This window comes from Biomphalaria glabrata, chromosome 4 (assembly GCF_947242115.1).
Source record: "Biomphalaria glabrata chromosome 4, xgBioGlab47.1, whole genome shotgun sequence".
NCBI lineage: Eukaryota > Metazoa > Mollusca > Gastropoda > Planorbidae > Biomphalaria > Biomphalaria glabrata.
Genome location: NC_074714.1, coordinates 37,401,302 through 37,422,380, shown reverse-complemented (window position 1 = coordinate 37,422,380; position 21,079 = coordinate 37,401,302). Strand labels below are relative to the sequence as shown.

General features: G+C 38.8%; 2 protein-coding genes across 9 annotated transcripts in view; one reads left to right on the top strand and one right to left on the bottom strand.

Moving 5' to 3' along the window:
• Positions 1 to 6,533, top strand: part of LOC106059812 (G-protein coupled receptor dmsr-1-like) — a 57,960-nt gene extending 51,427 nt beyond the window's left edge. For all 5 annotated transcript variants that reach the window (XM_056026657.1, XM_013217493.2, XM_013217492.2 and 2 more), the window contains one exon: positions 402 to 6,533. In XM_056026657.1, the coding sequence (XP_055882632.1) occupies positions 402 to 1,224 (823 nt within the window). In that variant the 3' untranslated portion in view covers positions 1,225 to 6,533. The remainder of the gene's footprint in view (positions 1 to 401) is intronic.
• Positions 1 to 21,079, bottom strand: part of LOC106059811 (protein MON2 homolog) — a 396,254-nt gene that overhangs the window by 212,909 nt on the left and 162,266 nt on the right. The gene's annotated exons all lie outside the window — the stretch shown is intronic.

The window sequence follows — 21,079 nt, the reverse complement described above, 5'->3', positions numbered from 1 at the left end:
CATTCGGATGTTCTTTCTGAAAATATTGAAGCCTACCTGGGTGGACCTCTGGTCGTGCGGTTTGCGCGCTGGACTGTCGTTTGGATTTATCGACGATCGAAGGTTCAAACCCTGACTGCTCCCATCCCCCGTCGTCCTGCGGGAGGTTTGGACAAGGAAGTAAACTTCAACTCTGAAGGATTATCAGAATTATGTAAAACATTTTACTTCGGGGGCCGATTTTGAGTTTGTGTTTCCACACAAACTGTCTTTTGTAACCTTGTTTTCTTCTTTTTTTATGTAGGAATAAAGTTATATTTCAATAAGACGTCGATTACTCGTATGTATTGAATACCAAAAACTTGATTGTTTATTAAATATGAATAAACTTAAATTAATCTGAGTTTCTTTGTTCTTTCTAGGCCGATCTTCACCAAACCACACTGTCACAGTAAACAATGGGTCTACTTTCTGATGTTCCACACCTTGTTTATAATCACCTGTCACATGATGGCCATGTGGTTGACCGTGACCTTGGCCGTCTTCAGATACATCTTCGTCTGCCAGCACCAGAAGGCTATGACCATGTGCTCAATGCAACGCGCCAAGATATCCGTCGGGATAGTTTTCGTGGTCACCTTCGTGTCCTGCCTGCCCTACCTCTTCATGTACAAAGCCAAACTGGTGGACGAGAGGCCAAACTGCTACGTTGTCGACCCTTCGGATTTCGCCTCCAGCAACCCCATGTACGGGAACTTCGTCAACTGGCTGTACGGTGTGGTCATCAAGATCCTGCCCTGCGTGGTCCTGGCCTACCTCTCCACCCTGCTCATCATCGCCATGCAGAAGGCGAAAAAGAGGCGCGCCAGGCTGCTCAACAACATCTCCCGCGTCCTGGAGCACGACACGGCCAGCGAGCACAACCGCACCACCATGATGCTGGTCGCTGTGGTCATGTGCTTCATAGTCACCGAGACGCCGCAGGGCCTCCTGGCCTGGATCAGCGCCGTGGAGCGTAACTTCTTCGACGACGTCTACGTCCACCTCGGAGACCTGATGGACATCCTAGTCTTGATCAACAGCGCGGTCAACTTCATCCTCTACTGCATTATGTCTCAGCAGTTCAGGAACACGTTCAAGAGCCTGTTTGTGTCCAAACACCTGCCGCCTTTCTTTCGGAGGGTCAAGCACCATACCAACGGGGGAGACTACAGTATGGTACACACTGAGACAACCTTAGTTTGAGTCATGGAGGAATAGAACCCAAACTCTTTGACTCCAAGCGCATGCCCTAAAGTGCTGCTTTGCACTTCCGGTCGAAGCGTAGATTTAAAACTAAAAAAACAAATCTGAATGGAACAGTACGACTCAAACGTCTGTGGCCTAGCAGAATATGCTGAGGCTTGAATCTCGCTTGTGACACAAAGTGAAGAGGAACCTTTTTTTTTTTTTGCTTTCCTAATGATCTACAATTTCTCAGTGAACATTGGCCTTAATGGAATTCTTCTCTGACTACAGTGGAATTATTCTGAGACTTCTAGCCTATTCATTCAAGAACACTGCATTGTGTACTCTAATCAAATAGTCTACTAATCTTATGTAACACACATACAGTGAATACATAGAACTTTTGATATTATGTTGTTCAATTTAGGATAATCATTGTATAGAAACTGCGTGTATAGGCAGCACGTTCAGCACACACACACACGCACACATACTAATGAAGAAAGTGATTTAATAATTAAAAGAAAAGGAGTGTGTAATTTTGGACTATTCGTAATAAAAGACTAGTAAGTTTTGGCCCATCTGACTATAAAATCAAACTTATACAAATCAACATTAAAAAATAAAAAAAAAACTGATTGACAAAGTTTAGAACTGTTAAGAAACGGAAAGGTTCAACACGACGTATTCAAATCATGTCTAACCAACTATATAACACAGTGATGCCCAACCTAATTTGACCCGCGGGCCATTATAATTTCCAACACTGATTTCGCGGGCCACATGAACGAAAATTTATAAAATGAAATGAAATTGTTCTGAAACTATTTTGGTAGAAACCTATGGATTGACATTAAATTAATAGGTTAGTTGACAATTATATATATATTTTTTACGAGTAAGACAATACCTTCATTTCTCTACTTAAATGTGAGCAACACCGAGTCATTTTGTGGTCTCTTTTTGATAAATATTTCCATGGATCCTCCAATATCTAGGCATAGTTTAACATCTTTTATTCGCGACTCAAACCAAGAATGCCGCCATATTTATTTTATAATGCCGTTTTTATGTCGTTTTATTAAACAGTCACACTTTCTTTACAAAATAAATATTGTTACGAATCTCCCTATCCAGGCTCGCTGCAAATGGCACCAAACGACACCACCAACTTAAAGAACTTGACAACTCTGGGCTTGAAAATAACGTAATAGTTTAATGTCAATAAATAACAGCCAAACACTGTACAATTGGCAGCACGTAACACAAGACTGTACAAATATCTCTCCGCTGTATCAACTCTTGCACTGGTCTCTCTGTCTCGTCTCGGACTTGTACTGAGCCGTTGTAACGAACTGTAGATCGGGATGTTGTCACTCCTGGTCTCTGATACCTTCGCTCTTTATATAGGGTCCCTGCTGGCCTTCTAGAACCGGACAGAACGTCGCTCGACCATTCTGGGTGGTCAGATGACTACATCCCTCGTGACACTCCTGAGCTCGGTTCACGATGTCGATCCTTCCCGAACCATCATGTTGATACTCGTCTCGGCCGATCGTCGAAACTCGTCACGGTTGACCGCTCATCTAGCGCTGGCCTGGGGCGATTTGCGTCGGCTGACACACACCACCACCCCCATCTGTGCCACCACCAGGTTTATAACACTGCCCCCTCCTTAGATCTGTCCGTCCCGGGCAGATTCAGCTTCACCATAGTACTTGTTGAGTCTGTCGATGTGGACGACCTTCAGTTTGGACCTTGGGCTCTTCTGTATTCGATATACAACATCGTTTATTCTTTTTATCACTCGGTAGGGTCCTTCCCAGTCTTTTTGAAGCTTTGGGGACTTGCCTTTTCGTCTTTGTGGATTGTAAAGCCACACCAGATCGTTCTCCTGAAACCCAGCGGCATTGGCCCGTTTGTCGTACCTTGTCTTCACCTGGTCACTGTTGATCTTGATGTTCCTGCGGGCAAGAGCGTGAGCTTTCTCCATCCGTTTTCGGAGATTTGCGACATAGTCTGTCGAAGAGGCTGGCACATCTCCCGGAATCCCGAATAGCAAATCACATGGTAGTTGCAGCTCTCGGCCGAACAACATCTTTGCTGGAGTGTAACCAGTGGTGCTGTGAATCGATCCTCTATATGCCATAAGGAACATTGGTATATAGGTGTCCCAGTCATCTTGACGATCGTCGACGACTTTCGACAGGTGTTGTTCCAGTGTTCGGTTAAATCGTTCTACCATCCCGTCTGACTGGGGGTGAAGAGGGGTTGTGCGTGTCTTCTCGATGCCGAGTACCTGGCACATCTCTTGGAAGATCTTGGATTTGAAGTTTCGCTTATTATCATGTTCCACAAAAAAAAAAGTAAAGATCTGTTAACTTTTCCTGGTAGATTCTACATTCAGAGTCCCATTTCATAAACACAAATGTTTAAGCTCATGGTACCAATCCATGAGAGAAAAAGTGAGGGCCCAAACGTAGGTAAAGATACATTTTTTCAACTTTTTTTTTGTTTGGAAGGTAGATTTCTACACATAGTGCCGACGTTTCGGCGGGCCGGATGTAACAACGTCGCGGGCCGGATCTGGCCCGCGGGCCGGATCTGGCCCGCGGGCCGTAGTTTGGGCATCACTGATATAACACAATCAAACAGGTTATGACATTAACAAGTTGAAGCGGTAAAGCGGTAAAGTGCAGAATATAGAAACACTTTATAATTCCGAGACTTATTACCTGCGCTAAAAGATCGACATATGATTTGTAGGCTCTGCAATGTATCTAGATCTAAAATGTATTATTGAGAAGGGAAGAAATATTGAACTAAAAAAAAACCCAGATATTTAAAACTACTTAGAGTACAGAGTGTAGAAAAAATGTTTTGATAGAAAAGACTACCCAGAGTTTCTGCAGAGTGTAGACAAACTGTTTTGATAGAAAGGACTACTGAGATACATCAGACAACATAGTGTTAACAAAAAGTTATCAAGACAGTTGGAAGAGGTCTCACGAAAAAGACAAAACAACCTTTAAAAAAAACGTCATTCACACTAAAAAGCTCTTGGTCAAGAGACAGACTTCGTTCCAAGTTACCAATCTATGTTCTATGTAAAACGACGAGGTGTGTCAGCAGTGACGTCAATTTTAATACATTATATACAAAGGTGTGTCAGCAGTGACGTCAATTTCAATACATTATATACAAAGGTATGTCAGCAGTGACGTCAATTTCAATACATTATATACAAAGGTGTGTCAGCAGTGACGTCAATTTCAATACATTATATACAAAGGTGTGTCAGCAGTGACGTCAATTTGAATTTGACAGTTCCTCCCATGCCACGTAAACAATGAGACCGAATGAAACACATTCCCTATGTTTCCCCAGATCTCAATGACATCAAAACCTAACTTAGTTCAGAGTTAGTTACAATCCGCAGACTCTTTACAGAACTATTTGTAGTTAGATCTTTCAGTGGCACGCTATTCAATCCCACTGCTAAACAAAATATTAAAAGCAAGAAAAAAAGCAGAAGAATCGCCTGGCAATGTCAATTTAATGCTAATACTTAAAAGCAATGCCACACACCACCTGAAAACCTGACGATACATGTCCGATGAATTAGGACATATGTTCAAGATAAAACCCCCGCCCCCTCCCCCCAAATTTACTCTCAAACACATGCCAAGCTTTAGATTGATTGAAACGATCAGGGCGATGCATCATCTTCGCCCGAGCCTTGCCCATCACTACGTATAGTTTAATGTGTAGGCATTAAGTCACAAGAGAAAACATTTGTTAAAACGTAGTTCTAATGGAATCCAAACATGTACACATTAGTTGCTCGTAGTCTTGAGGTTCTGAAGCAACATTTGTGAACGTAGTGTCACATAGTCAGTGCTGGACTCGAAGACAAATACCGCTCTACAAGGAGATGAACAAAATCCTCAAAGCCCCTACTTTCGCATTTGTATTTCCTGTCCTCATTTGCTGCTTGGGGGAGTTGGGGTCTGCACGAAGTCTAGTCATTTAAGTCTAATCATTTCTCATCATGTTACTAATTTTATCTCAGAGATCAAGTGACAGTGACTTGAGAGGCATCATAGGACACAACATGTCAACGTCCTAGATGTGTGTATAGAGGCTTCATGACGATGCCTCTGTTCTCTCGGTTTCAATTAGGACACTGACTTTGTCCAATCCTCCTATAAGTCATTAGACCATTAGTAATAGATCAAGACTAACAATAAAAAAAGCATTTATAAAAATTTAAAAAAGAGGAACGACCTAAATTCGAACTCCTGGCACAAGCCTTCTCAGGCTTCTCAAGCCAACGCGGTAACCACTTTGGAGAGCCTATGAACATGGAAGATTGTAGAGTTATCTTTTGTTTCTATAGTCTAGTCTTATTTTTCAGGTTGTATTCACTTAGACTCAGACGACGACCTAAAAAAAAAGGGACTAATTTCAGCTTATATCACCACTTCAGTCAAGTACACATTCTTTCCCTTGTTTGAGATACCGAACAAAATAATTAATTATCAATTAGCTAATTGGTTATTTTTTTGTAATGATTCTTGTGTTGTGCACAATGTCAGCTTGATCCGAGATTTAGTGTTGGGGACAGACAGACAGACAGAGTGAGTTGATATAAGCTTTGTAAAAAGTATCTTTACATCTAGGTTTGAATAGTCGTGTTTGAATAGCCCTCTAAAATCGTGTATAAGAGGGGGTTTCGATTACTAGATACTAATGGTAAAGAGTGAAACCCGAGTTCGAATAGCCATACGTTAGACATAACAGGCTCCATCGGGAAATCAGTTTGTTCTAATTAGGAATAAAATTGTCACCAATGTATAAACAATGTTCTCTTGTACATAAGGGTATGATGTCTATATTGATTACACTATGTGTGTCTAAGATATAATGTTCTATCTGGTGGTCTTCTTATACTTGTATTTAGAGACAGAAACGAGTAGAATTGAATCAGTCCATTGTATGGAGACATATTTCTCCAACTTTTTGTCATTGTTTATTTATGTATATCTTAAAGGAATTGTGGGACATGCTGGTATGTGTGTGCGTAGTACGTGTGTGTGAGATAGAGAGAGAGAGAGAGAGAGAGAGAGAGACAGGACATATAATGTAACATGCTTCTAGCTGTATGTAGACCTAACTTTAAATCTGCTGTGATAAAAGAGGCGGAGCCTCCACTAACTCTGTACAGAACGTTCGCCATGTCCAGATGTGTTGACGCCAAATTCACCTGGACATGTCTGTTGTCATAATAACCCTCACAATAAAAACATACTGTATGCTACTCCAGACTGTCACTGTGTGTTTCTATTTCTTTCAGTTCTGCCTGATCGAATACCCGTTAAATTTTGTTTTCTTATAATTTTCTCATTCAAAAATTGGGCGGACCGCCCCCTCATCCCCTGCCTTGTCACCCCCGTGCTTAAACACATGAACAACTCCTGACATCCTAAAGATTATTTCGTTCTAAACGCACTACATAAGTTTTTGTTAGATATTCTTTTCATAATTGTTACGAACTTGTTTTCAATCAGTTTATAAGTTAACATACGACAACACATAAGACAATACACACAATGCAACACAATTCCTCATTAGGGCACAGTGTTGTGGGCCGAGAGGCGTTGGGCTACCCATCAAAGTGGTCAACACCAGACTCAAGCATATTTTTTTGAGGGCCTAAATGCAGCACGGAAAACGTTCTCCCGGTCAGCCCGGCCCACAAATGAGATTGGACCACAGAGCAGGCCTTAAGCATGAGCGTTGCGCTATAGTGCTTTTAGAACATAGAATGGGTTGCCTGTGTCAGACAGGAAAACCAACAACTTGGCAGAGTTCAAGTCAATTATTAACAACCAAAAAAGTCCTCAGATCATTAATATAGGGAGTGAACTTGGTTAACCTTCGCATCCTTTTATATATATATATATAACATGAACCTCATTTATAATGAATGTTTTGTGTTCATCACAAGTATAGAGACCGTTAGAACGTGTCCGAATGGGGTCAGTAGGTCACACACAAAAAAACGTTTTTGATAAATGCCCCTGAATGTGTATAGTGATTATAAAACTGTCAACAGGTTACAAATGTTTTCCTTCTTATGATGTGTAGTCCTGGTACACATAGGTGGTTCATCGTGAAACTCTATAGAGAACTTTGATGGCCTCAATTGAAGCTAATTAATGCACGAATTTAAAAAAAAACATGTACAAGAAAGTCGTTTAGGAATAGATCTAGTGACGCAAAATAGTTCAAAAGTACATTTAAAAAAAAAAAGATTACATAATGGAAAGCACAACACCATAGTAGTTATATCTCTCAATACTGCAAGGTTATTTCCCTTTTTTAAATACAAAATAATTATTTACCACTAATTAATTAACTAATAGGTTAGTTTATAACTTTGCAAAATTTCCACTTGATCTGAGAATATGTGAAAGAAGAAAAGAAAAGACCCCACTGAGACAGACAGACATACATTTTGCTAGTAGATATGCTTTTATGGATTTTTAATTTGAAGCTTGCGTTTAAACAGAACAAAACTAGCTGTAAAAAATACAATGAGGATGATTATTTTGTGTTTTCTCTATTGTTAGAAAACAAAAGATTGAATGTGTAACAATAAAGAAATGTAGAAACATGTAAAAAAAAATAATTATACATTTAATTAAAACCTATTCTCTCTCACTCTCTCACACACACACACCAAACCTGTGAGGGACAGGTACTACATTGTAGCTACCTATATGCACCCACCCATCACCTACTTCTACCCTTTATTTTGAAATAAAGTAAGGATTTATCGCAGGGGAAACCTTATTGGATATTAATATTCTAAGACGTCAGCTTGACGGTAGGAGACAAGAGTGCCTACTATTGGTATGTCAAACAATAACACCACAGGATACGGATTAATTAGTGCCATTACTATGATTATTATAATTCAATGTGAACCTGGCTTAACTGATGTTACTGACTGATTATCTAATTGTTTTTTCTAAAGGTCCAATCTCTCATTCAAGGACTCGAGAATGAGACTTTCCCATTAGATTCAAAGTGCATCAATGGGTGTTCAAGTATATAATATAAAAAAACGTCTTATTCAATGTTGTTTCCAAATGAATGTCGACGCCCATACATACTAAATACATTCTTTCTCATTTAACAAAAAAAATAAACAATTTATTCTCAATACCAGCTTGAATGCCAGAAAACAATTAATTTAGTAATACAAATATTTTGTTGTTAAAAACATACTAAAATATAACACAGAGTTATACTTTGTTTGAATAGAGTCTCATGAATTTTTTTTTTTTTTTTTTTACTATTAATAGTGAACAGCTGTAAGAATGGTGTATGTTTATGAAAAAAACTGCTTGCATAGTTAGTTTTAAAAATAACAGTTTGGTTTTAGAAAACAAAAAAAAGTAGCCTTTACATCAGAACTTTGTAATATCTAAAATATCATGATATCGGATTTTCTAAATCTTTTCTAGTTTCAAAGATCTAAAAGGGATGGACGGACGGACAGACAGGCCAACGGACAGACAGATGGACGGACGAACAGACATATCACACAAAGTTGACAGCTGCCTTTTCCATTTCGGGACCGCTAAAAATTTAAAAAGTGTTAGGAGAAATCATGGGGGGGGGGGCAGAGAGAGAGAGTGATGGGAGGAGGAGAGAAAGAGAGGTCAGAAGAGGAAGTGATTGAGACAACTACTGAGAGTATAAAACCAAGACTAAATCCATTATTTAAAACCTTTTTTTTTTTTTTGTTGTTTTTGTTTTAATTAAAAAACAATATGCAGGATGTCTATCAGTGTAAAGATTAATGAACTGAAAATGTACACGACTAATCAGAGTCAGACCTGCCCAAGTTTCATTTAAACTCACTATTCGCCGTCTGCGTCTTTAGTTGACAGTGGCTTCTGTAAATAGATTAATGACACGCTATAAAAACTAAATATTACAAATTTTTTTTACTTCAGAAAATAGATAACAGAAAAAATATGGCAGGCCACCGTATATCACGCATGAGAGGTCACTATGTTACACTGATTGTCAATGACAATCTGTAACATCTGAACTGAAATGTCACCTTGACATACACAGTTCTAATTTTGTTGTGGAAATATGGCAGCATACGAAAATCTTAAAAGCATCTCAAACATTGTCAATTTCATTTGCCAGAGTGTGTCTTGAGAAGATGGTTGTCATCAAACAAACTAGTGTGTGTCTTGATAAGATGGTTGTCATCAAACATACCCAGAGTATTGTCTGCAGAAGATGGTTGTCATCAAACAAACCAAGAGTGTGTATTGAGAAGATGGTTGTCATCAAACATACCCAGAGAATGGTCTTGAGAAGATGGTTGTCATCAAACATACCCAGAGTATTGTCTTGAGAAGATGGTTGTCATCAAACAAACCAAGAGTGTGTTTTGAGAAGATGGTTGTCATCAAACATACCCAGAGTATTGTCTTGAGAAGATGGTTGTCAACAAACAAACCAAGAGTGTGTTTTGAGAAGATGGTTGTCTTCAAACATACCCAGAGTATTGTCTTGATAAGATGGTTGTCAACAAACAAACCAAGAGTGTGTTTTGAGAAGATGGTTGTCAACAAACAAACCAAGAGTGTGTTTTGAGAAGATGGTTGTCATCAAACATATACTGAGGGTGTCTTGGTAAGATAATTGTCAACAAAAATGCTCAGAGGGTTTCTTCGGAATGTCCACTAACATACACACATGTCTTGAGAAAATGTCTTGAGACGATGGTTGTCAACAAACATACAAAAGTGTGTCTTGAGAAAATGTTTGTCGACAAACATACACGGATGGGGATGGTGTCTCGCGAAGTGGTTGTCAATCAACATACTCTGAGGATTTCTTCAGAAGGTGGTTATCAACAAACACGCACGAAGGGTGTCTCGTGAAGGTGGTTGTCAATCAACACATTCAAAATGTGTCTCGCGAAGATAGTTGTCAACAAACATGTACAGTGTGTCTTGAGAAGATGGTTATCAAGCGGCCTACTCACACTGTTTCTCGTGAAGGGGGTCGTCAACCTAGAGGTCTGGCGAAGGGACAAGAACGTAGTCACACAGAACAACATGAAAGAAATGACCTTTATTGTCTCACCACAAAATGTTCAACTAGGGTAGACTGACCCATTTGGACGTGTATATAAATACTGACATGTTTTTTTGACAACAATATGCTATAAACTTACTTAGTCTAGACAAATCAATGTCCCAGGCTTGCAAACAAATTCCTTCAAATACTAACAACAACATAAAATAACAAAGGGAAAAAAATATGGCCTCATATATAATAGTTTTGTGTAAATAAAAGTTATTCTTCCAGCGAATACCAAACATGCAACTGTCAAGTAAAGGTAAAGGCTGGTCTAAATTTAGGCCCTCGTTGTACACAGGATTAAAGTTATTGAATCTTAACAATACAGTGGTTTTTATATCCTATCGTCCAATGATTGCATTCACTACAATGTGTAGGGGGGGAGGGGTATCCCAATCATGTTTATTATAGGCCCCCAGGTTTCATCTTCAACATCTGTTCAATTGTGGGAGCGACAGTTAGAGATGGGGAGGGGGGTGGACGTTCTACAACTGGTTGAGTGTCACCTCACCGGCCCACATAACTTTTGTTTAATCTTGAGCTCTACACTTTCTCTTTGATTGCAAGACGTGAAACAAGCAAAATATAACAAAAAAATCTTGTAAAAAACAAAAAACAAAGCTTATTTAAAGGGGAAGAACTCCGCCCTTAAAACTATATATTTAAATAATGTACACATTATTTCCCTTATTCGATATAAAAAAAAACAATAATTAATTGACTAATTTGGTATTTTTGTTTATTGATTCATATTTGTTGGGTACAATAAATAATTGTTTAAAGTATCAACTTAATCGGAGAATGCGTGTTGGGAGAAATGATGTTCAGAATTTTTTAAGCAGACTAATCCCAACAAATTTAGCCACGTATGCGGATACTGTAGGGTTAGTTTCTTTTGTTGGTATCAAACAAAATAATTAATTATCAATAATTAATTGACTAATATGTTACATTTTTTAACTGATTCATGTCATATCTATGCCAATGAATAATTGTTTGAAGTACACACTTTTTACCAGACAGACAGACAGACAGACTGACAGACAGAGTGAGTTAATATAAGCTTTGTAAAAAAGTGGATAGTAGTTTGTTGGAAAATGTCAATGAGAAAAGGGAGATAAGGATGGAGAGAACAGAGTATACAAGAATGAAACAGTCTAGGACATTTGATACAACTCCTATTAGCAAACACTCACACACATGTATTCCTATACTAACACTCGGAAACATGCCTCTCTAATGAACGTGCGACATTGAGTTGCTTTCCTTAAGAGTTCTCAAACAGCAGACGTATGCATGTTCCCTAGCAGCTAGCTCAGGGCCTGGCGTGGCTGCTGATCCCATGGCTTTGATTTGGTCTGGAAGGTAGTAAGCAATCAAGTCTATGAAGTGGAGGTAACAAGATGACTGCCGACCCACCTGACCTCCTAGCATAAGGTGGACGAAATCAGGAATAAAAAGCACATGAATTTGACACAAGGGTATGGCACAGCATCGCCGAGAGAGAGAGAGGGTGGAGAGAGAAAGAAGGAAGAGAGAATGGAGATAGTGAGAAGAGAGACAGAGAAGAAGAGGGGCGATGCAGAAGAGTGTCCTAATTAATTCCAGGTATTCACACTTAGCTAACCAGTAATTAAATTATCAACCAAAGGTATTGGAGGTATTGAACTGAATCAGACATAGACCCAAGCCCACGGTGCGAGAGAGGCGGGGGGGGGGGAGGACATACACTTGATCAGTGATTATTTAATTACGCCATGAGCCTGGAGGGGGTGAGAACAAGGAGCGGGTCAGGCTTGGCTGCCTGTGAGTTAGTTATCTGTCAAGCTAATGAGAACTTGGGGAAGACTTGCCTAGCCCGCGGCCTCTCTTGGAATGCTGCTAAGGGTTTGTAAGAAAGAAGTGGGTGCCAGAAGTCGAGTCCGGAACTGGCATTGTGTCGACTGATACGTCATAGAGATGTGTACATGGTAGAGAGACCAAATGATACGTCATAGAGATGTGTACATGGTAGAGAGACCAACTGATACGTCATAGAGATGTGTACATGGTAGAGAAGTATACTGGTTCATCCTAGAAATGTGTACATCTTAGAGGGAATATAATTTTAAAAATAAATCGAAAGGGTTTGCCATAGAGATTAAAAGAGAAGATTATGATGTGTTCTAAGTATTGTAGCACCAAGGAAACAAATGAAGAGCTTAGATTATAAAGTGTTGTAGCACCAAGGAAACAAATGAAGAGCTTAGATTATAAAGTGTTGTAGCACCAAGGAAACAAATGAAGAGCTTAAATTATAAAGTGTTGTAGCACCAAGGAAACAAATGAAGAGCTTAGATTATAAAGTGTTGTAGCACCAAGGAAACAAATGAAGTGCTTAGATTATAAAGTGTTGTAGCACCAAGGAAACAAATGAAGTGCTTAGATTATAAAGTGTTGTAGCACCAAGGAAACAAATGAAGAGCTTAGATTATAAAGTGTTGTAGCACCAAGGAAACAAATGAAGAGCTTAGATTATAAAGTGTTGTAGCACCAAGGAAACAAATGAAGAGCTTAGATTATAAAGTGTTGTAGCACCAAGGAAACAAATGAAGAGCTTAGATTATAAAGTGCTGTAGCACCAAGGAAACAAATAAAGTGCTTAGATTATAAAGTGTTGTAGCACCAAGGAAACAAATGAAGAGCTTAGATTATAAAGTGTTGTAGCACCAAGGAAACAAATGAAGAGCTTAGATTATAAAGTGTTGTAGCACCAAGGAAACAAATGAAGAGCTTAGATTATAAAGTGTTGTAGCACCAAGGAAACAAATGAAGAGCTTAGATTATAAAGTGTTGTAGCACCAAGGAAACAAATGAAGAGCTTAGATTATAAAGTGTGGTAGCACCAAGGAAACAAATGAAGAGCTTAGATTATAAAGTGTTGTAGCACCAAGGAAACAAATGAAGAGCTTAGATTATAAAGTGTTGTAGCACCAAGGAAACAAATGAAGAGCTTAGATTATAAAGTGTTGTAGCACCAAGGAAACAAATGAAGAGCTTAGATTATAAAGTGTTGTAGCACCAAGGAAACAAATGAAGAGCTTAGATTATAAAGTGTTGTAGCACCAAGGAAACAAATGAAGAGCTTAGATTATAAAGTGTTGTAGCACCAAGGAAACAAATGAAGAGCTTAGATTATAAAGTGTTGTAGCACCAAGGAAACAAATGAAGAGCTTAGATTATAAAGTGTTGTAGCACCAAGGAAACAAATGAAGTGCTTAGATTATAAAGTGTTGTAGCACCAAGGAAACAAATGAAGTGCTTAGATTATAAAGTGTTGTAGCACCAAGGAAACAAATGAAGAGCTTAGATTATAAAGTGTTGTAGCACCAAGGAAACAAATGAAGAGCTTAGATTATAAAGTGTTGTAGCACCAAGGAAACAAATGAAGAGCTTAGATTATAAAGTGTTGTAGCACCAAGGAAACAAATGAAGAGCTTAGATTATAAAGTGTTGTAGCACCAAGGAAACAAATAAAGTGCTTAGATTATAAAGTGTTGTAGCACCAAGGAAACAAATAAAGTGCTTAGATTATAAAGTGTTGTAGCACCAAGGAAACAAATGAAGAGCTTAGATTATAAAGTATTGTAGCACCAAGGAAACAAATGAAGAGCTTAGATTATAAAGTGTTGTAGCACCAAGGAAACAAATGAAGAGCTTAGATTATAAAGTGTTGTAGCACCAAGGAAACAAATGAAGAGCTTAGATTATAAAGTGTTGTAGCACCAAGGAAACAAATGAAGAGCTTAGATTATAAAGTGTTGTAGCACCAAGGAAACAAATGAAGAGCTTAGATTATAAAGTGTTGTAGCACCAAGGAAACAAATGAAGAGCTTAGATTATAAAGTGTTGTAGCACCAAGGAAACAAATGAAGAGCTTAGATTATAAAGTGTTGTAGCACCAAGGAAACAAATGAAGAGCTTAGATTATAAAGTGTGGTAGCACCAAGGAAACAAATGAAGAGCTTAGATTATAAAGTGTTGTAGCACCAAGGAAACAAATGAAGAGCTTAGATTATAAAGTGTTGTAGCACCAAGGAAACAAATGAAGAGCTTAGATTATAAAGTGTTGTAGCACCAAGGAAACAAATGAAGAGCTTAGATTATAAAGTGTTGTAGCACCAAGGAAACAAATGAAGAGCTTAGATTATAAAGTGTTGTAGCACCAAGGAAACAAATGAAGAGCTTAAATTATAAAGTGTTGTAGCACCAAGGAAACAAATGAAGAGCTTAGATTATAAAGTGTTGTAGCACCAAGGAAACAAATGAAGAGCTTAGATTATAAAGTGTTGTAGCACCAAGGAAACAAATGAAGTGCTTAGATTATAAAGTGTTGTAGCACCAAGGAAACAAATGAAGTGCTTAGATTATAAAGTGTTGTAGCACCAAGGAAACAAATGAAGAGCTTAGATTATAAAGTGTTGTAGCACCAAGGAAACAAATGAAGAGCTTAGATTATAAAGTGTTGTAGCACCAAGGAAACAAATGAAGAGCTTAGATTATAAAGTGTTGTAGCACCAAGGAAACAAATGAAGAGCTTAGATTATAAAGTGTTGTAGCACCAAGGAAACAAATAAAGTGCTTAGATTATAAAGTGTTGTAGCACCAAGGAAACAAATGAAGAGCTTAGATTATAAAGTGTTGTAGCACCAAGGAAACAAATGAAGAGCTTAGATTATAAAGTGTTGTAGCACCAAGGAAACAAATGAAGAGCTTAGATTATAAAGTGTTGTAGCACCAAGGAAACAAATGAAGTGCTTAGATTATAAAGTGTTGTAGCACCAAGGAAACAAATGAAGAGCTTAGATTATAAAGTGTTGTAGCACCAAGGAAACAAATGAAGAGCTTAGATTATAAAGTGTTGTAGCACCAAGGAAACAAATGAAGAGCTTAGATTATAAAGTGTTGTAGCACCAAGGAAACAAATGAAGAGTTTAGATTATAAAGTGTTGTAGCACCAAGGAAACAAATGAAGAGCTTAGATTATAAAGTGTTGTAGCACCAAGGAAACAAATGAAGAGCTTAGATTATAAAGTGTTGTAGCACCAAGGAAACAAATGAAGAGCTTAGATTATAAAGTGTTGTAGCACCAAGGAAACAAATGAAGTGCTTAAATTATAGTGTAGCGATACAACTACTCATTTACCACGTACAACTATTCAAGTACCACGTACAACTACTCAAGTAGCACGTACAACTACTCAAGTACCACGTACAACTATTCAAGTACCACGTACAACTACTCAAGTAGCACGTACAACTACTCAAGTACCACGTACAACTATTCAAGTACCACGTACAACTACTCAAGTAGCACGTACAACTACTCAAGTACCACGTACAACTACTCAAGTACCACGTACAACTACTCAAGTACCACGTACAACTATTCAAGTACCACGTACAATTACTCAAGTACCTCGTACAACTATTCAAGTACCACGTACAACTATTCAAGTACCACGTACAACTACTCAAGTACCACGTACAACTATTGAAGTACCACGTACAACTACTCAAGTACTACGTACAACTACTCAAGTAGCACGTACAACTACTCAAGTAGCACGTACAACTACTCAAGTACCACGTACAACTATTTAAGTACCACGTACAACTACTCAAGTACCACGTACAACTACTCAAGTAGCACGTACAACTACTCAAGTAGCACGTACAACTATTCAAGTACCACGTACAACTACTCAAGTAGCACGTACAACTACTCAAGTACCACGTACAACTACTCAAGTACCACGTACAACTACTCAAGTACCACGTAGAACTATTCAAGTACCACGTACAACTACTCAAGTACCTCGTACAACTATTCAAGTACCACGTACAACTATTCAAGTACCACGTACAACTATTCAAGTACCACGTACAACTATTCAAGTACCACGTACAACTATTCAAGTACCACGTACAACTACTCAAGTACCACGTACAACTATTTAAGTACCACGTACAACTACTCAAGTACCACGTACAACTACTCAAGTAGCACGTACAACTACTCAAGTAGCACGTACAACTACTCAAGTAGCATGTACAACTACTCAAGTAGCAAGTACAACTACTCAAGTACCACGTACAACTATTTAAGTACCACGTACAACTACTCAAGTACCACGTACAACTACTCAAGTAGCACGTACAACTACTCAAGTAGCACGTACAACTACTCAAGTACCACGTACAACTACTCAAGTAGCACGTACAACTACTCAAGTAGCACGTACAACAACTCAAGTAGCACGTACAACTACTCAAGTAGCACGTACAACTACTCAAGTAGCACGTACAACTACTCAAGTACCACGTACAACTACTCAAGTAGCACGTACAACTACTCAAGTACCACGTACAACTACTCAAGTACCACGTACAACTACTCAAGTACCACGTACAACTACTCAAGTACCACGTACAACTACTCAAGTACCACGTACAACTACTCAAGTAGCACGTACAACTACTCAAGTAGCACGTACAACTACTCAAGTACCACGTACAACTACTCAAGTACCACGTACAACTACTCAAGTACCACGTACAACTACTCAAGTACCACGTACAACTACTCAAGTACCACGTACAACTACTCAAGTACCACGTACAACTACTCAAGTACCACGTACAACTACTCAAGTACCACGTACAACTACTCAAGTACGACGTACAACTACTCAAGTACCACGTACAACTACTCAAGTAGGAGAATGAACAGAAGCACATATAAATTCAAAGAGAGAATCGACAACAGCTCCACCAAGGTTCCACCAAGGTTAGGTGGATTAAAATGTTACCATTGCAAATAGCTGTTTAATATCTATATCCAGTAACCCGTTTATTTATGACATTTACGAACATAATATATAGTATACTGTTATCATAAACAATAAACTTATACACTGGATCATTTGGTGACTTTTGTAAAACGGAAGTAGTATCTATGTATGTCAATTTAATTGGTAGCAACCTTTGTTAGCCATAATTTAAATAGGTTTACTTTTATAACAATGTATATTTTTTGGTTAAGGATTATTTGCATAATTCAACATCGACATAAAAAAAGCGTGATGTTATTTTTTTCCCCTTCTGTTTTTGCTTTAAAGGTTGCGCAATTTCCTTTGTGTCTGGGGGCTACAACATTACAGGCCTTTGTTGCCTTCTTTGTATTTGATTGATTTCTTGTGTCCATGCCGCTTGTTGTAGACAACCGGACGTTCCTCGAGTCAGACAGAGGCTCATAGTTTCTTATATAAACTATACACCACACAATGAAACCATACACACAGAGGGGATTTATTTGATGGTGGGGAGGGGGGGGGGAATAAGAATGTCGGTGTATCCGGATACACCATGTAGCACGCATAAGAGACGAAGTCTGACCACGTTGAACAGACTTATTGAACACTCAAGTCAATGTGATTCTTGGTGATGCGTGCGAAACAATTTCAATATTATCACAATACAAATCAAAGACAGCATTCGAAGTATATTTGAAATTTTTTTTTTATAGACAATTATTTGTTAAATTTTGCAATATTTTCTTCCATGACAGGCGGTAATTTACAGGCGGTAATTTACAGGCGGTAATCCACATTGATCTCCATAGTCTCATAGTTGTGGAAAGGTAAAAATAAAACTATAAGACTGGCAAGCAGTTAAGACATTATTGCTTACTTTCTACTTTACAGCTCTGGGATTCTTAGGACATCCCTAATGAAAACTGTGATTTTACAGCTCTGGGATTCTTAGGACATCCCTAATGAAAACTGTGATTTTACAGCTCTGGGATTCTTAGGACATCCCTAATGAAAACTGTGATTTTACAGCTCTGGGATTCTTAGGACATCCCTAATGAAAACTGTGATTTTACAGCTCTGGGATTCTTAGGACATCCCTAATGAAAACTGTGATTTTACAGCTCTGGGATTCTTAGGACATCCCTAATGAAAACTGTGATTTTACAGCTCTGGGATTCTTAGGACATCCCTAATTCTACAAAAAAAAAAAAAAAAAAAATGGTAAAGGCGGTTGGTCGTTTCACTGGGCGCATGAAACCTTCGTTAACTGTTTGCCACAGAGACATAAGCTTAACATCATCTGCCCCCATACATCGACAGGTATTAGATGGGGGTAATCTGCCTTTTTTTAAATACTACATTCAATTTGCGTTAAATTGAAAAAAAAAAGTATTTACTTCATTGCATAAATTCCTCACAAATTGACCCGATATGTCTGACAGTTCCAGGTTAAACAGGTGCAATTCGGTGCAGACGTGCTGAACATCTTATGACCTGGCCACGACTTCCCCATTAAATACATATAATTAGACCTTGGAGATGCAAATGTTCAAAGATAGAGAAATAAAAAAGAAAAAGGCAATTCCCAATTCCATCTTGGCTCAATGAAGAAACAAACAAAAACAAACAAGAAATATCCAATTTAAGCCACAGGCGCAGTGAAATGAAATCAACCAACATTGAACGAACAAATCTACACGTGACCTAATGGTAACTGCAGCCAAGGAAAAAGTGACAGAATTCTTTTAGACATCCTCGGAATTGTTTTTTTTTTTTAAACAAAAACTTAAAGCTAAACAAGAACGCTAATAGTCCAAGTTTAAAAAAAAAAGTTTACTTTATGTTTGTTATCTGCTCATATATTTTACATCCAAGTCAAACACAAGCAAGAGGAACGCTTGTTGTGTATCAAAGACATCATCAGAAATACGTAAGCAAGGACTTCCCGTGTTCAAAAACGTGTGGTTTTCTTGGCTAAAAAATAAATCAATATTCTGCTAAGGACTTTTAAACAAATATCTGCATGTGCGTGGGTGTGTGTGTAATAATGACACGCGCATACAAATGCACAACGATAAAAAAAGGGCTCTGTTGGGAGAGCAGTTCAAATCAGATCACAACAATAGTCTGAAGTAAGATGTATATGCTTTAAAAAAAAAACAATAGAAATAGTACAAGGCGATTTGTTCCACGCCCCACAGCAGGAAAACAGAAAACAGAAGTTGATGAAAGTTCTAGACAGAAATACCATGACATTAAGTTGTGAAGAAAGCACTAGTCCGTTCTTGTTGCTCGATTCCAACAGTCAAGTTAGAAGAGCATGAATACAGATAGATTTCAATTTGTACCAAGTTGCCTATTACTCTCAGTTGATGTGACCTAATCAGAATTCATCAAAAATAATAATTCAACGTCTCCGCGAGAATTATTTCTCATCCTCCTTCTTCCCCGAATAGCACAACCACCTTCTTCCCAACACATCTCCAGAACAAATAACTTCTTCCCAGCACATCTTCAGCACAACCCCCTTCTTCCCATGACATCTTCAGCACAACCATCTTCTTCCCAGGACATCTTCAGCACAACCCCCTTCTTCCCAGGACATCTTCAGCACAACCACCTTCTTCCCCGCACATCTCAAGCACAACCACCTTCTTCCCCACACATCTCAAGTACAACCACCTTCTTCCCCGCACATCTCAAGCACAACCACCTTCTTCCCCGCACATCTCAAGCAAAACCACCTTCTTCCCGGCACATCTTCAGCACAACCACCTTCTTCCCAGCACATCTTCAGCACAACCACCTTCTTCCCAGCACATCTTCAGCACAACCACCTTCTTCCCCGCACAACTTCAGCGCAACCACCTTCTTCCCAGCACATCTTCAAGACAACCACCTTCTTTCCCTCACATTTTCAGCACAACCCTATTCTTTTCCTTACCTCTCATTACAGCCACCTTCTTTTCTGCACATCTACGGTACAACCACTTTCTTTCCCTTACCTCTCATTACAACCACCTTCTTTTCCCGCACAACCATCTCTACTATCGACATTTACTTTCGTCCTTGTCTTGTCCTGACGCTAACTAAAATCAACTATGACCATCGTTTCCCCTATCGCCTCTATCGGAACCTAACATCCAATGAACGCCATCAAAAAAGTCCCACTTTGGATCGATTTTAAGCTTTTGGAGAAATTGGGCTGAAGCCTGTAGGATTTAACTCTTAGATCCAGTTTTTTTTTAATGGAACTCGAACAAAAAAAAAAAAACACAACATGTTTCTGAGAGGTAAAGACAACTCTATCTCTCATCAACTTCACTTTTGCCTCCCTTTTGTTTTAATGCTAAATATAGATAATGAGGCAAGAATGTTAGGGTTATGCTAGAGCTCAAGCAACTTGTTAATAGGTGTAGATATAACGGGGGGGGGGGGGATAAACAAGAAAAAAAAACACATGAGAAAGCTAATGTAAGCCATTTGGAGGCGGAGGTCAGCTTTCAGAGGACTCTACGTCTGTACCACCACTTCTTTCCCGCACACCTTATCTAAACACACACACACACACACACGAGCCTGAGGTGCCAATACAACAGAGCTCTACTGGACACAGGACTGGACACAGGACTGGACACAGGACTGGACAAAGCTGGAAGTGAGCTAATTGCTGGCCACGCTCTAAGGCGAGGCAAGACAGAAGATAAACGAACGTAATTACCGAAAAGGTGTGGGGGGGGGTGAGAGGTGGGGATGCCGGGATATCTATTCAACTGAAAGGGCTGTCACGTGTCACACGTGACGTTAGAGCAATACCAACATAACCACGCCCACAGGAA